The 16,481-nt window shown below is 41.2% G+C and overlaps 1 protein-coding gene across 1 annotated transcript in view; it reads left to right on the top strand.

The window, feature by feature from the left end:
* dr1 (down-regulator of transcription 1) overlaps positions 1-6,387 on the top strand; it is a 7,414-nt gene extending 1,027 nt beyond the window's left edge. Inside the window, exon 3 of the mRNA XM_061978504.2 lies at positions 5,770-6,387. Coding sequence (XP_061834488.1) covers positions 5,770-5,916 — 147 coding nt within the window. The 3' untranslated portion in view covers positions 5,917-6,387. The remainder of the gene's footprint in view (positions 1-5,769) is intronic.
* Positions 6,388-16,481: the final 10,094 nt, after the last annotated feature.

The following is a 16,481-nucleotide window of genomic DNA, read 5'->3' on the forward strand; positions in this document are numbered from 1 at the left end:
GTAGTCTGTGCCGACACCGTAGTGGATCATCTACTTCTTTTTCTCTATCTTCTTGTTATGTGACATTCATCCTCCACTAGTAGTGTAAAGTTCTTACTTATATCTGTCAGTAAACTCACCATGAAAGCACTAAAACATACCGGTGTAGTGACTTTACATTATTCACCCAAGGAACTTTACTTATTAGAGAGTTCCGGTCACGGGACACATTTCGGGTGTTGTTGTTGCACTAGTGAGCCACGGATGAGGAGATGCTGCTCCGTTATTGATTGAAGTCAAGTGTGAATGTCATTAAAACAGTTAGCGCCATCTTTTGTTTGGATAGAACAAGGGTGCCCACACTTTTTCTGCAGGCCAGCTAATTTTCAATTGACCAAGTGAAAGGGATCTACCTCATTCATATATAGAACTTATATTGATGTATTTGTGAAAAAGAGGTTTTTGTTAAGAAGTGAAAGGTGTTTAATGATAACACAAGCATGTTTCTTTCATGAAGACAAGAATATAAGTTGATGACTTGCATTGATGGCAATCAGACAGTACTGATAGATAGATAGATAGATGTATAGATGTATAGATAGTACTTTATTGATTCCTTCAGGAGAGTTCCCTCAGGAAAATTAAAATTTCAGCAGCAGTGTACAAAATTGAGATCGAATTTAAAACGTAAAAAGTAAATAATGGGGGTATAAATGGAAACAAAATAGAAAATATTACAATAGAATAAAAATAAACAAGCACAATGAGAATACAAATATAACAGTAAAATAAGAACATAACAAGAGAAACTAGGCATTAGTGACCATGTTATGAAAAAGTATTGCACTGTTATTGTTTTGCATCCACCTGTCATCCTAGTACCCCCCCCTCCCTCCCAGAGAGGAGTGTACAGTCTAATGTCATCCTAGTACCCCCCCTCCCTCCCAGAGAGGAGTGTACAGTCTAATGTCATCCTAGTACCCCCCCTCCCTCCCAGAGAGGAGTGTACAGTCTAATGTCATCCTAGTACCCCCCCTCCCTCCCAGAGTAGAGTTGTACAGTCTAATGCAGGGGTCGGCAACCCAAAATGTTGAAAGAGCCATATTGGACCAAAAATACAAAAACAAATCTGTCTGGAGACGCAAAAAAATGAAAAGCCATATTACATACAGATAGTGTGTCATGAGATATAAATTGAATTAAGAGGACTTAAAGGAAACTAAATGAGCTCAAATATAGCTACAAACGAGGCATTATGATGCAATATGTACATATAGCTAGCCTAAATAGCATGTTAGCATCGATTAGCTTGCAGTCATGCAGTGACCAAATATGTCTGATTAGCACTCCACACAAGTCAATAACATCAACAAAACTCACCTTTGTGCATTCATGCACAACCTTCAAAGTTTGGTGGACAAAATGAGACCGAAAAAGAAGTGGCATAAAACACGTCCTAGAAAGTTATACATGTAAACAAACTAGGGTGAGTTCAAGGACCGCCAAAATTAGTAGGACAAAACAGCGCTCGCCAAATCCTGGAATCAGTGAAGCATGTTTAATATAAACTGTGATTTATAACAATTAGGGAGGTTTGTGTCATGTTTGTCCTCCTACAGAAACCATATTAAAACAAAAAATAGATTTTTTTCCCCCTCATCTTTTTCCATTTTTCATACATCTTTGAAAAAGCTCCAGGGCGCTAAAGAGCCGCATGCGGGTTGCCGACCCCTGGTCTAATGCCATCCTAGTACCCCCCTCCCCCCAGAGAGGAGTTGTACAGTCTAATGGCGTGTGGGACAAAGGAGTTTTTGAGTCTATTAGTCGTGCACTTGGGCTGAAGCAGTCTAGAACTGAACAGGCTCCTCTGGCTACTGACAAGGCTATGCAGAGGCTGACTGCCATCATCCAGGATGCTCCACAGTCCTCTTCTCTGCCACCGTCACCAGTGAGTCCACTTTTATTCCCATGGTAGAACCTGACAGTCTGGAGCTGTCCTTTTTAGATGTACTGCCCCCCCCCCAGCACACTGCCATGTTGATGTTGTGATGATAACCTCCACATTTTCAAATGGAGGAGAAAACAAGTCCTCCTTTCTGTCCAACACCACATGAAAGTGTTTGCTTTTTGCCATCTTATTTGTCCAGCTTCCGTACTCCTTTTTATACACTTTACAAGCTTACTAGCTTGTTTGCGCTAGCTTTCGGAGACTCTTTATTTTGTTAGCGCAGGCGGAATGGAGCAGCACTTTTATTGTGAAGACAAGAACTGTGCGGTCAGTCTTTAGGCTTTTGACAGGAGTTAGGGTTGAAGTAAGAAGTGTCTTTTTTCCCTTCACACTGAGCTGGCAGCAGCCATCATCATTTCAAAACATCCTCATTTGCCGCAAATGTCAATTAAGTGACGTCATAGTGAATATTTGTGATCAATAATTGTAAGTTCTATTTTTCAATACCTGGCTGGCGGTCGACTGACACACCCTCAGTCCCTCACCATGGACGTACTGGGCAGCCCTGGTCTAGACCTAGGGTCATGGTGCGTTCAGTGCCACTATGGCCACGCACTCTTTAAGGCTCTTGCTGACTTGGAGTGGATCGTTGGTCTACGCTACAAATACATTAGTCCCACTGGTGGATTAGTTGCAGCCCAACTTGATTAAAAGAAGTTGTTTGTAAAGGACATGAAACAGGATCCATGCCATATGAAGTAGCAAAGCTTTAATGGACATCATCAACTATGGCAAAATATTAAATTATGTTTTGACTTTTCAGTCTTTCATTGTAGATAATGTCTCAAAGCCCTTGAGTGTGTCTTCAAAGTCAATAAGAATGATATTATTAGTGCTGTTTAATGATTGAAATAATGACTTGTGATACTTGAAGCAACATTGGTTTGTTTATTAGGGCTCCAACTAACAATTATTTTGATAGTTAACTATTAGTCGACTTGTCTTATTATGAAGTGTACAAATATTTAATGGCTCAAATTTTTCCATTGACTCGGGATCTTTCTGTGTGGAGTTTGCATGTTCTCCCCGTGACTGCGTGGGTTCCCTCCGGGTACTCCGGCTTCCTCCCACCTCCAAAGACATGCACCTGGGGATAAGTTGATTGGCAACACTAAATTGGCCCTAGTGTGTGAATGTGAGTGTGAATGTTGTCTGTCAATCTGTGTTGGCCCTGCGATGAGGTGGCGACTTGTCCAGGGTGTACCCCGCCTTCCGCCCGATTGTAGCTGAGATAGGCTCCAGCGCCCCCCGCAACCCCAAAGGGAATAAGCGGTAGCAAATGGATGGATGGATGGACTTTTAAATGCATCTTAGGTTATTTTAAGCACGTACTTACAAACAACAAAGATGACTATTTCATTCATAAATATTTATTTGCACTGTAACGGCTGAATGCAGCTGGGAAGGGACAAGCGGTAGAAAATGGATGGATGGATGCTGCACATTCAGCTGTTACGAAAATTAAAATGACTAATAGAATGTTGTCCTTTTTAAAAGAAAGTAAAGGAAAAGTGCTACAAAATAAATAAAATTGTTTATGTATTTAAAAAAACAGTTAAAATAGCAGCAATAAGAACAAAGCTAATAACTTCCTGAAAAAGAAACAAAGCATTTTGTGGTGATGTTTAAAAAGCTGCACATTCTTATTTAATATTATTGGCCATTGTAACATTACAGTATAACACTGTTTGAATATTGAGTTAAGTGAGTCGTTGGCGGGGCAGCACGGCGGTAGAGGGGTTAGTGCATGTGCCTCACAATACGAAGGTCCTGGGTTCGATCCTGCGCTCAAGATCTTTCTGTGTGGAGTTTGCATGTTCTCCCCGTGACTGTGTGGGTTCTACTCCGGCTTCCTCCCACCTCCAAAGACATGCACCTGGATATAGGCCCCTCCCACCTCCAAAGACATGCACCTGGGGATAGGCCCCTCCCACCTCCAAAGACATGCACCTGGGGATAGGCCCCTCCCACCTCCAAAGACATGCACCTGGGGATAGGCCCCTCCCACCTCCAAAGACATGCACCTGGGGATAGGCCCCTCCCACCTCCAAAGACATGCACCTGGGGATAGGTTGATTGGCAACACTAAAAGGTCCCTAGGGTGTGAATTGACTTATGTCCTCTGTGTATTTAATTTATATTTGCATGTCTCATGACACATTATCTCTATGTCATATTGGCTGCATTTCTCATAGTTGTTTGTGTGCCATGTTGTTCCAGACCACAGCAAACGTTACCCAGCTTGCAAAGATTGTAGCAAATATATTAGAAGACAGCCAGCAGTTTCCTTTAACTTGGACACACACATCTATACCTTTAACTTGGACACACACATCTATACTTTTAACTTGGACACACACATCTATACCTTTTAACTTGGACACACACATCTATACCTTTAACTTGGACACACACATCTATACCTTTAACTTGGACACACACATCTATACCTTTTAACTTGGACACACACATCTATACCTTTTAACTTGGACACACACATCTATACCTTTTAACTTGGACACACACATCTATACCTTTAACTTGGACACACACATCTATACCTTTTAACTTGGACACACACATCTATACCTTTTAACTTGGACACACACATCTATACCTTTTAACTTGGACACACACATCTATACCTTTAACTTGGACACACACATCTATACCTTTTAACTTGGACACACACATCTATACCTTTTAACTTGGACACACACATCTATACCTTTTAACTTGGACACACACATCTATACCTTTTAACTTGGACACACACACATCTATACCTTTAACTTGGACACACACACATCTATACCTTTAACTTGGACACACACATCTATACCTTTAACTTGGACACACACACATCTATACCTTTAACTTGGACACACACATCTATACCTTTAACTTGGACACACACACATCTATACCTTTAACTTGGACACACACACATCTATACCTTTAACTTGGACACACACACATCTATACCTTTAACTTGGACACACACACATCTATACCTTTAACTTGGACACACACACATCTATACCTTTTAACTTGGACACACACATCTATACCTTTTAACTTGGACACACACATCTATACCTTTAACTTGGACACACATACAGTATATATCTTTGGTCATTCTGAGCCAGTCATTACCAGAAGTTATCTCACCCACTTAGAAGCCTCCATTTTACTAATGATTTACAATGTTGCAAAAATGTGTAGCATAGATATTTAAATACGTTTCTGTCAACAAAGATGTGTCAGCCTTTGATAGTAGGCTAATATAGACACTTACATCATGTGTTGCCTTCATTATAACACTTATATAAGACTTTTAAAGTCATTTTGATAGTAGGCTAATATAGACACTTACATCATGTATTGCCTTCATTATAACACTTGTATAAGACTTTTAAAGTCATTTTGATAGTAGGCTAATATAGACATTTACATCATGTATTGCCTTCATTATAACACTTATATAAGACTTTTAAAGTCATTTTGATAGTAGGCTAATATAGACACTTACATCATGTGTTGCCTTCATTATAACACTTATATAAGACTTTTAAAGTCATTTTGATAGTCGGCTAATATAGACACATCATGTGTTGCCTTCATTATAACACTTATATAAGACTTTTAATTTTTGGCGGCTCCAGAGAGATTTCTTGTCAGTATTTTTGGTCCATTGTGGCTCTTTCAGCGTTTTGGGTCGCCGCCCCCTGGGCGATCATATCGTTGTCAGCGTGTGACTTTTGGTGTGTTTGTGTGTGCAGGCCCGGCAGCAGCAGGCAGAACTGGCCCAGCAGGAGTGGCTGCAGATGCAGCAGGCGGCCCAGCAGGCCCAGATGGCGGCGGCGTCTGCCAGCGCCGCCCAACAGGCGGGTTCCTCTCAGGACGAAGAAGACGAGGACGACATGTGATCCCCAGCAGACCGCGCCCCCCCGCTCCCGTGTTGGGACGGCGGTGTCAGAACCGACACCAGGCAGAGTCCGCGTCACGCCGACGTGGACGGACGGTGCTAGCAAACACGGGGGCGGGGCTGGAGGCGGGGCTCCGTGATGGCCGCACGCTCAGACATAGAACTTCATTTGGATCAAGAGACTTTGAAGATAAATTCTATGTGACTTTTCTTAAGTTGTTTGGACCCAATGAGACTGGTTCTTGTCTTCTTTTCTTTGTTTTCTTTTGTGTAGGCTTTTTGTTTGTGGCAGTATTACTGATCCACTTCACCTTCCGGAACTGGACTCGTACAACCAAAGATGGAAGCAAGTCAAGTGGGTGAGAGTGGACGAAGGTGTAAGATAGACATGGTGACTATGGTTCTGAGCCGCTTCACTTGTCCATTCCACAACCTTCTTTCAGCAATAAACTACTTTTCCTTTCTTTTTACACTCCTGACTGCTGACTCTTCTTAGTAAGGCTTTGAAGCTGCTCCGTCCTAAAGAAGTCTGGCAAGTTGTAAGTCATCCCAGTCTTTATACAGTCTACGTCCTCCAGGGGGTGCTCTTCAGTGATGGACCTGGTCCTGTCCGCCAGCATCAGACCTGGACCATGTTCTCATCTGTGGCATCCATTGGTGAGTTTCATTCCACCCGACACCTGCTCAGTTTGTATCAAATAACTAAATGTGTCACAAATTGGAATGAAATATATAAATGTGTAATTACATATGTCAATTTAATGTGAAAATGATGTATATAATTATTGTAAAACTTTATTTTAGGATATCATTCATTATTTCATGATTTATTGGTTTCTTGGGCGTGTGTCGCAGCACTTTATGATTATAATTTATAACTGCCACTCAGCCAGCGAGCAGGGCTCACTTTGACGGGTCTTTGACAGATAAAATACCTTTTTTTTTAATTTTTAAATGGAATAACTAAATGAATTAAAATAAAAACTTAAATATAGAAACGTTTTTTGTTTTTTTTTTCATTACAATGTACACAATTTAATATAAGTAATTATTTGGTTTTAATTAAATACTTTTACATTCAATTAATTACATAATTAGCACTTATGTATTTAATTCAAATTTTAAGTGAAATAAATATTTTATATTTTACATGATTTAAAATCATTTTAATTTCATGATTTTACATTAATGACATTTATTTCAGTAAGGACATGTTTAAGTCATTATTTAAATATGTATTTTATTCTGTCTCATTTGACACTCCAAGTTTGTGACTAACCTCAAATATGAACATTTCTGTTAATGTTATTGTAATATTTTGTGCTGCTAACTTATATTTGTCAAACGACGCTGCCAGAAGTTGGACAATTAAAGTGGAGAATAAAGTTAGAAGTAGGACAATTAAAGTGTAGAATAACTTTAGTTAGAAGTTGGACAATTAAAGTGTAGAATAACTTTAGTTAGAAATAGGACAATTAAAGTGTAGAATAACTTTAGTTAGAAATAGGACAATTAAAGTGTAGAATAACTTTAGTTAGAAGTTGGACAATTAAAGTGTAGAATAACTTTAGTTAGAAGTAGGACAATTAAAGTGTAGAATAACTTTAGTTAGAAGTTGGACAATTAAAGTGTAGAATAACTTTAGTTAGAAGTAGGACAATTAAAGTGTAGAATAACTTTAGTTAGAAGTTGGACAATTAAAGTGTAGAATAACTTTAGTTAGAAATAGGACAATTAAAGTGTAGAATAAGCTTTTCCTGCGGCAGCCTTCATGATGGAACTGCAGTATCAGACGTTGTCCACACGGTGGCAGCACTTCTCAACGTTTCATCACAGACGCCCAACTGGCTAGTGACGTCAATAAAACCAGTGGGAGCTGTCACAAACGTGATATTTGTGGTGTGACGTCATCAGTGGTCACTTAAGAGGAAGCCGTGCTCGTGAGGTTGTGGCGTGTCAAAAGGGTTTTACACACACTGATGCACGTGCTCCACCATCCTGTCCGTCAAATCTGCACTTCTTGCACTTCCGCCTCTCAAACACAATGTTTGATGATTTTAGACGGCTGGTACATCCACACAACAAAGGTGTTCCCACGCTCACTCTGTGTGCACTTTAATAATCCTAAACAACACAAATATTAGATTGAAGCTAAAAGCGTCACTGTTTGCCACTAGGGGGCTCTAGAAGCACGTGACATTATGTATATAAAGTGAAAGATTAGCAGAGAGCACTGCTAATTTAGCGCTGTGAAAAAGTAACCAAGTACTTCTAAATATAAGTAGTTCTGAGGGCCTGAAACAAGTCCTGTTGTAAAAGTTCCACGTCATTGTTTCCATCTTCCGCATTAGCATCGTGAGCTACAAGCTAACAGTAGCATCAGAATCAGAAGTACTTTAATAATCCCTGAGGGGAAATTAACATTTACAGCACAATCCCATTCAAGAGCAGACAAACATTACAGGGAGACAGAACAGGATCAAACATTACAGGGAGACAGAACAGGATCAAACATTACAGGGAGACAGAACAGGATCAAACATTACAGGGAGACAGAACAGGATCAAACATTACAGGGAGACAGAACAGGATCAAACATTACAGGGAGACAGAACAGGATCAAACATTACAGGGAGACAGAACAGGATCAAACATTACAGGGAGACAGAACAGGATCAAACATTACAGGGAGACAGAACCGCATCAAACATTACAGGGAGACAGAACAGCATCAAACATTACAGGGAGACAGAACAGGATCACTGACTGCTCTGCCAACTTCCGCCGCCCCTTACAAAAAAGGTGAGAAACATGTCAATGCAGGGGGAGAAAAAAATTCAGTCTAAGTCTGGGCCCTTGGAGAGGGGGTCCAGACTGAGGCCAAGGAAGAAGAAAAACCTCATAGCCATAGCACACATAAGCATGTGTGTAAGAGGGAAACATCAAAGGACATTAAAAGAGCATAGCCGATTCAACCAGCCATTTCTACATAGAGACACAAAAAATGAATAAATAAAAAAAACATACACTGTGGTGGCCTCTGCAGTGTTTGTCTGTTGGAGACAGGAGCAGACCCAGCAAAGCAACCAAGAAAGCCGACTCATGGATGAGCGAGGATACGTCCAAGGAGACCGAGGTGTCCGATACCTGCTCTTTCAGCCAAGACACTGTGAAGCTTGTCCAGCCCTGCAGCCCTGTCTCTTCATCCACATCTCCTCCAGTCTCTTCATCCACATCTCCTCCAGTCTCTTCATCCACATCTCCTCTTGTCTCTTCATCCACATCTCCTCCAGTCTCTCCAAACTCTGCAGCCCTGTCTCTTCATCCACATCTCCTCCAGTCTCTTCATCCACATCTCCTCCAGTCTCTTCATCCACATCTCCTCCAGTCTCTTCATCCACATCTCCTCCAGTCTCTTCATCCACATCTCCTCCCGTCTCTTCATCCACATCTCCTCCCGTCTCTTCATCCACATCTCCTCCCGTCTCTTCATCCACATCTCCTCCCGTCTCTTCATCCACATCTCCTCCCGTCTCTTCATCCACATCTCCTCCCGTCTCTTCATCCACATCTCCTCCCGTCTCTTCATCCACATCTCCTCCCGTCTCTTCATCCACATCTCCTCCCGTCTCTTCATCCACATCTCCTCCAGTCTCTTCATCCACATCTCCTCCAGTCTCTTCATCCACATCTCCTCCAGTCTCTTCATCCACATCTCCTCCAGTCTCTTCATCCACATCTCCTCCCGTCTCTTCATCCACATCTCCTCCCGTCTCTTCATCCACATCTCCTCCCGTCTCTTCATCCACATCTCCTCCCGTCTCTTCATCCACATCTCCTCCCGTCTCTTCATCCACATCTCCTCCCGTCTCTTCATCCACATCTCCTCCCGTCTCTTCATCCACATCTCCTCCCGTCTCTTCATCCACATCTCCTCCCGTCTCTTCATCCACATCTCCTCCCGTCTCTTCATCCACATCTCCTCCCGTCTCTTCATCCACATCTCCTCCCGTCTCTTCATCCACATCTCCTCCCGTCTCTTCATCCACATCTCCTCCCGTCTCTTCATCCACATCTCCTCCCGTCTCTTCATCCACATCTCCTCCCGTCTCTTCATCCACATCTCCTCCCGTCTCTTCATCCACATCTCCTCCCGTCTCTTCATCCACATCTCCTCTTGTCTCTTCATCCACATCTCCTCCTGTCTCTTCATCCACATCTCCTCCTGTCTCTTCATCCACATCTCCTCCAGTCTCTTCATCCACATCTCATCCTGTCTCTTCATCCACATCTCCTCCAGTCTCTCCAAACTCTGCAGCCCTGTCTCTTCATCCACATCTCCTCCTGTCTCTTCATCCACATCTCCTCCTGTCTCTTCATCCACATCGCCTCCTGTCTCTTCATCCACATCTCCTCCAGTCTCTCCAAACTCTGCAGCCCTGTCTCTTCATCCACATCTCCTCCTGTCTCTCCAAACTCTGCAGCTCTGTCTCTTCATCCACATCTCCACCAGTCTCTTCATCCACATCTCCTCCAGTCTCTTCATCCACATCTCCTCCAGTCTCTTCATCCACATCTCCTCCAGTCTCTTCATCCACATCTCCTCCTGTCTCTTCATCCACATCTCCTCCTGTCTCTTCATCCACATCTCCTCCTGTCTCTTCATCCACATCTCCTCCTGTCTCTTCATCCACATCGCCTCCTGTCTCTTCATCCACATCTCCTCCAGTCTCTCCAAACTCTGCAGCCCTGTCTCTTCATCCACATCTCCTCCTGTCTCTTCATCCACATCTCCTCCAGTCTCTCCAAACTCTGCAGCTCTGTCTCTTCATCCACATCTCCACCAGTCTCTTCATCCACATCTCCTCCAGTCTCTTCATCCACATCTCCTCCAGTCTCTTCATCCACATCTCCTCCAGTCTCTTCATCCACATCTCCTCCAGTCTCTTCATCCACATCTCCTCCAGTCTCTTCATCCACATCTCCTCCAGTCTCTTCATCCACATCTCCTCCAGTCTCTTCATCCACATCTCCTCCAGTCTCTTCATCCACATCTCCTCCAGTCTCTTCATCCACATCTCCTCCTGTCTCTTCATCCACATCTCCTCCAGTCTCTCCAAACGGACTGTGGTGTGTCAGAGACCCAGCAGCTGGTGTCCATGGCCAAAAGGCTGCCAGGATGCAGATCCAGAAGTCCTGAAAGTGCCACTCCTTGTCACCCAGTCTCAAAAGGCCAAAAAGAAGCACATGAAAAGAAGAGGGAAACATCAGGAACACAAAAGGATGACACAAGAGCACAGAGCTCCTGCCACCAGCAGCCACTATCGTGGTGCCATCTTGGGGGGTAAAAAGTGGCATGTTGTCCAGACAGGAGTTCCACTTCCGGCTGATTTCCTGTGAACAAAGCGAGGACAGGAAGTGACATTCTGCCTGGGCAGCAAAAGTCTGGTCTAAAAATAGACTGGAGCCGGATTGCTCTCGCTGACAGGCGGCGGCCATGACAGGAAGACTCTTTAAAGAAACAGTTTGTTCTCAGGAGGTCATGTGACCTCATCATCAACTTGGGCCCAGCTGGGTGACCTTGAAAGTTACACAACGCCGGACCCTCAATTGACCATGCAAATCATCACCTGCAGGAAGGAACGCTCGCCGCACTTTTGCATGTGACCTGCGTCTGCACGTGTGGCCCCCAGGTGTGTGTGCACCTGGCCACACACACACACACACACACACACACACACACACACACACACACACACACACACACACACACACAAGTATGAGCAGTTGGTGTGTGTGAAGTACCAGACTCTACAACAGGAAGTGAAAGTGAACCTCCAGTTAGCATGTTAGCATTTGTTGTGGGCGTCGTCGCCGTCTCGTCAGTGCGTCTACTTCCTGGGGGGGCGGGGCCATGCCTCAGTCTGGCAGCACACCTGTGTAAAACTCGAGGCCCGGGGTCCAAATCTGGCCCGCCACATGATTTAATGTGGCCCATGAAGGCCTGGAAATAATATGCATTAATGAAAGGCTTAATCTTTTCTCACTAAATATATTTATTTCCTTTTTGACATTAAAAATCATGGACTGCATGCAATTGCATATCTTTTAAAATTCAATATGATATTATCATGTATTCCAAAAATATTTGTTGTTAAAATAAAGATAAATACGGTACTCAAATATCTGCTAGACTTAAAAATGATCAATCGAGTTGTAGACTGTAAAAATGACAATAGATTTACACTTAAATTCCACCGATTGAGTTTTTTTTTTTTACTGTAAAATCAACTTTGGTACTGTTTTTTTTCCATATATATATATATATATATATATATATATATATATATATATATATATATATATATATATATATATATACATATATATATACATATATACACACATCACAATACACATTGTTAAAAGCGTCCCTCTGAGGGCAAGCATAACTGCGATGAAAAGGTGTTTGACAGCCCTGAGCTAGCAGATAGCATCAAAACTCCCCAGGATGAGCACACTTTAGTTTGGAAACACCTGCACTCAGTTAGGCCCCGCCTCTTTTTCATGTGGGACCGGGGGGGTCTTTTGTTTAGTCACCTGGCAGTTTAAGGTTTAAGGTTTGTAGCACTCAGATAACATTTGCTGGCGAGAGATAATCAAATAATCTTTTTTTGGCCCCGAGAGAGAATTTTAAATGTATTTTTCATACTTCTGAATGTAAAGTCTTACTACACACTAAACAATGCTGCCTTATTTTGATAACCCAGTTCATGAGTTGCGAGTGTTGGGTTACCATTTTCTAGTTATTTCTATGAAGAGCAATCCATTTTTTGGGTTATAAGTGTTATCATTTTAACTCCATTTCTGGCTTTTCAAAACTATGAACCATTTTTGGGTGTTTTTCAATGAGTAACACATTTTTGGGTAAAAGGCTTTTTTTTTTTAAATTAAAAGGATATTTTTTTCTTGAAGGGAATGTGATTAAGGATGAATCTCATTAAGATGATCACACATCTTATGAACATGAACATATTTGAGCATGCTGTATAAAACTACTATGATCATACACGGCAATTCTTGTAAAAAAAAAAAAAATGTCACTCATATCTTGCTTTTGAGTATATTTTAATGGAATACAAATACTTCTGATCAATAGTTGTGAAGGAGTAGGACAAACCAGCAGTAAAATGTATCATTTTTAACCAACTATTGGGTCAAAGAGCGCTAAATTGCGCAACCCAATAGTTGGGTTTGGAATAACCCAACATTGTAGTGAGCAGAACTCAGCTTTTGTGTTCAATCAATAGTTGGGTTATGAATAGAGATAAATGCTTTAAAATGTAATATCGGAAATTATCAATATCAGTTGTTTTTGTTTTTTTTTAATAAATCAACATAAAAAACACAAGATACACTTACAATTAGTGCACCTACCCAAAAAACCTCCCTCCCCCATTTACACTCATTGTTGTTTCTTTCTGTTATTAATATTGTGGTTCCTACATTATATATCAATATATATCAATACAGTCTGCAAGGGATACAGTCCGTAAGCACACATGATTGTGCTCCACTAATAGTACTAACCTTTAACACTTCATTTGACTCATTTTCATTCATTACTAGTTTCTATGGAACTGTTTTTATATTGTTTTACTTTCTTTTTTATTCAAGAACATTTTTTTAATCTATTTCTTATTTTATTTTATTAATTTAAAAAAAAAAAAGGACCTTATCTTCACCATACCTGGTTGTCCAAATTAGGCATAATAATGTGTTAATTCCACCACTGTATGCATCGGTATCGGTTGATATCAGTATTGGTAATTAATGAGTTGGACGATATCGACAAAAAGCCATTATCGGACATCCTTAGTTATGAATCAACCAACATTGAGTTAGCATAACTCAACTTTTGGGTTAAATAATTCAACCCAATAGTTTGGTTGGGAATAACCCAACATTAAGTTATCATAACTCAACTTTTTGGTTAAATAATTGAATGCATAAGTTGGGTTGAAAAAAATGAACCCAAAATGTTGACTCAAAGAAGGAGTTTGTCCTCTTCTGAACCAGCCGTTGGGTTCACATTGAGTTACTTTTTAGTGTGTAGTCGACTTCCTGTTCGACATCGCCATCACTTTCTATGCTCACAAGCCCGTTACTATGGCAACCTCGGTGTGATTAAAAATTTTTTTTTTAAATTGGCGCCGTCAACGCTTTCCAAGTTGTTGTGAGTGTTTGAGGAGGAGTCACGTGATGGAGGGCTCCTCCTCGGATCACTCTGGTGTGCAGGCTCTATTTTAGGAGCGCTCGTCCACGTCGAGTCACTTCACAGGCCAGCGTTTCCTGTGTGGAGGAAGCGGAAGGGAGTGGGCGAGTGGGGGGGGGGGGGGAGGATGAATGCTTCCTGTTTCTTCTTCTTCTCCTCACATCATCCCGTCTTCAGCCACATGAATCCCACTACGTAAGACTCGGGCCCACTGACGTCCGTGCAGCAGTGAACTCTGACCTTTTGTGTTTGCGCTGGTTGACCTTTAACCTCCGCTCCTGCAAGTTCAACAGGAAGTTTCTCATGCGCTCTCTCAAGCACATTTCATTTATTCTGACTCCAAATGCATTTATAGTTTAAAAAAAAAGAGCTTTTTGAAAACACATTTGTAGGCCATAAGTCAGCAGCCAAGAGGAGCTTTTGTGACCTGAACCCTGTTTTTGATGATCATTTTATACCAAATAATAGATTGCCAGAATGAGTTTGAGTGGGGAATCATGTTGAAGGGTTTCAGGCTGGAATTATTACAGTGGAAGCTCAACTTAACTGCTTCTTGACCAGGGTTGCTGAATGGAAAGAAACAAAGTGAAAATGAATAACGGTCCGTATTTTAGTGAAGGTTTGTGCACTTTGAACACAATATAACGTAGTCAAACAAAGAGTGGTTTTCACTGAGGGCCACATGGCAGTGATGTTTGGCTTCTAGCTGTCAATGCTATTATTACACCATGTTTTAATGCATTGTATTAGTAGATTTAAAAAAAACTAAAATGTTAAAAAGATGGTAAGTTGCAATAATTTCACCTCAAAATGTTGTGTATATCACTGTAAATAGAAAAACAGTACTGCTGTTTTTATGGTTAAAAAAAAGGCAGCTCAGTTGCCAGAATTTAACTTCAAAATTTACATTAGTTTTTTTTACTGTAAATAAAAAAAATGCAATTTTACAGTAAAATTTTGGCACCTGAGCTGCCAGGTTTTTTTTTTGCCGCAAATCAACAAGTGTATATTTTTGAGTATTATTGTAAAAAAGTACAGTTTTTTTCATTTAGAGAAAAATGCTGTAAAAACCTCAATAAATTTCACAATTTGACCATAAAATCTTTTGCTACTTTTACATTGCACACTTTGATGGATAACCTGCTTTGAAATCATTATTAGTATTTATTTCTATTCAAGAAATGGTTTGAATGTTTGATAATAAATATTTTTGCAAAATTAGCATACTTGCCAACCTTGAGACCTCCGATTTTGGGAGGTGGGGTGGGGGGTCAAGTGTGGGGCGGGGCGTGGTTAAGAGGAGAGGAGTATATTGACAGCTAGAATTCACCATTCTACATCCTGAAAATATGCAAACAAAACTGTGTTTAGATAATTGATACTTCAAACTTGCATAAATAAATTGTAAGGAATTTAACATAACTTGGCTTCTGAGAGCTTCAAAATGTAATGAATAAAATGCTAAAGTTGTTGATAAACAAGCAATTATTTTAATAATTAAATATGGTCATTTTAAATGAATTATTATGATCTTTTAAAATTAATTATTTCGAATATGTTTATTTTAGGGGCTTGACGGTGGCAGAGGTGTTAGTGCGTCTGCCTCACAATACGAAGGTCCTGAGTAGTCTTGGGTTCAATCCCGGGCTCGGGATCTTTCTGTGTGGAGTTTGCATGTTCTCCCCGTGACTGCGTGGGTTCCCTCCGGGTACTCCGGCTTCCTCCCACCTCCAAAGACATGCACCTGGGGATAAGTTGATTGGCAACACTAAATGGTCCCTAGTGTGTGAATGTTGTCTGTCTATCTGTGTTGGCCCTGCAATGAGGTGGCGACTTGTCCAGGGTGTACCCCGCCTTCCGCCCGATTGTAGCTGAGATAGGCTCCAGCGCCCCCCGCGACCCCAAAGGGAATAAGCGGTAGAAAATGGATGGATGGATGTTTATTTTAATGTATAATTCTATGGCTGGATCTTATGAGGAGTCAGAAAAAATACAAATAAAAATACAATTAATTTGGATGTTTTTAGCAAAATATAGTAAAAATGTATTTATTTATTTTTTTTATTTTTTAATTAATAGATATATTTATTTTTAGGTAAGATAAACGTAATAATACAATTTATCTCTAGTCTGGATGATTTAGTTCTTGTCACCCTGTTGTCCTCACTCAGGTCCGCATGGAGCTGGAGGGGGCGTGGCCTCCAGCTCCGGCTGGAAATCGGGAGATTTTCGGGAGAATGTTTATCCCGGGAGGTTTTCGGGAAAGGCGCTGAATTTCGAGAGTCTCCCGG

This window comes from Nerophis lumbriciformis, linkage group LG18, assembly GCF_033978685.3.
Source record: "Nerophis lumbriciformis linkage group LG18, RoL_Nlum_v2.1, whole genome shotgun sequence".
Taxonomy (NCBI): domain Eukaryota; kingdom Metazoa; phylum Chordata; class Actinopteri; order Syngnathiformes; family Syngnathidae; genus Nerophis; species Nerophis lumbriciformis.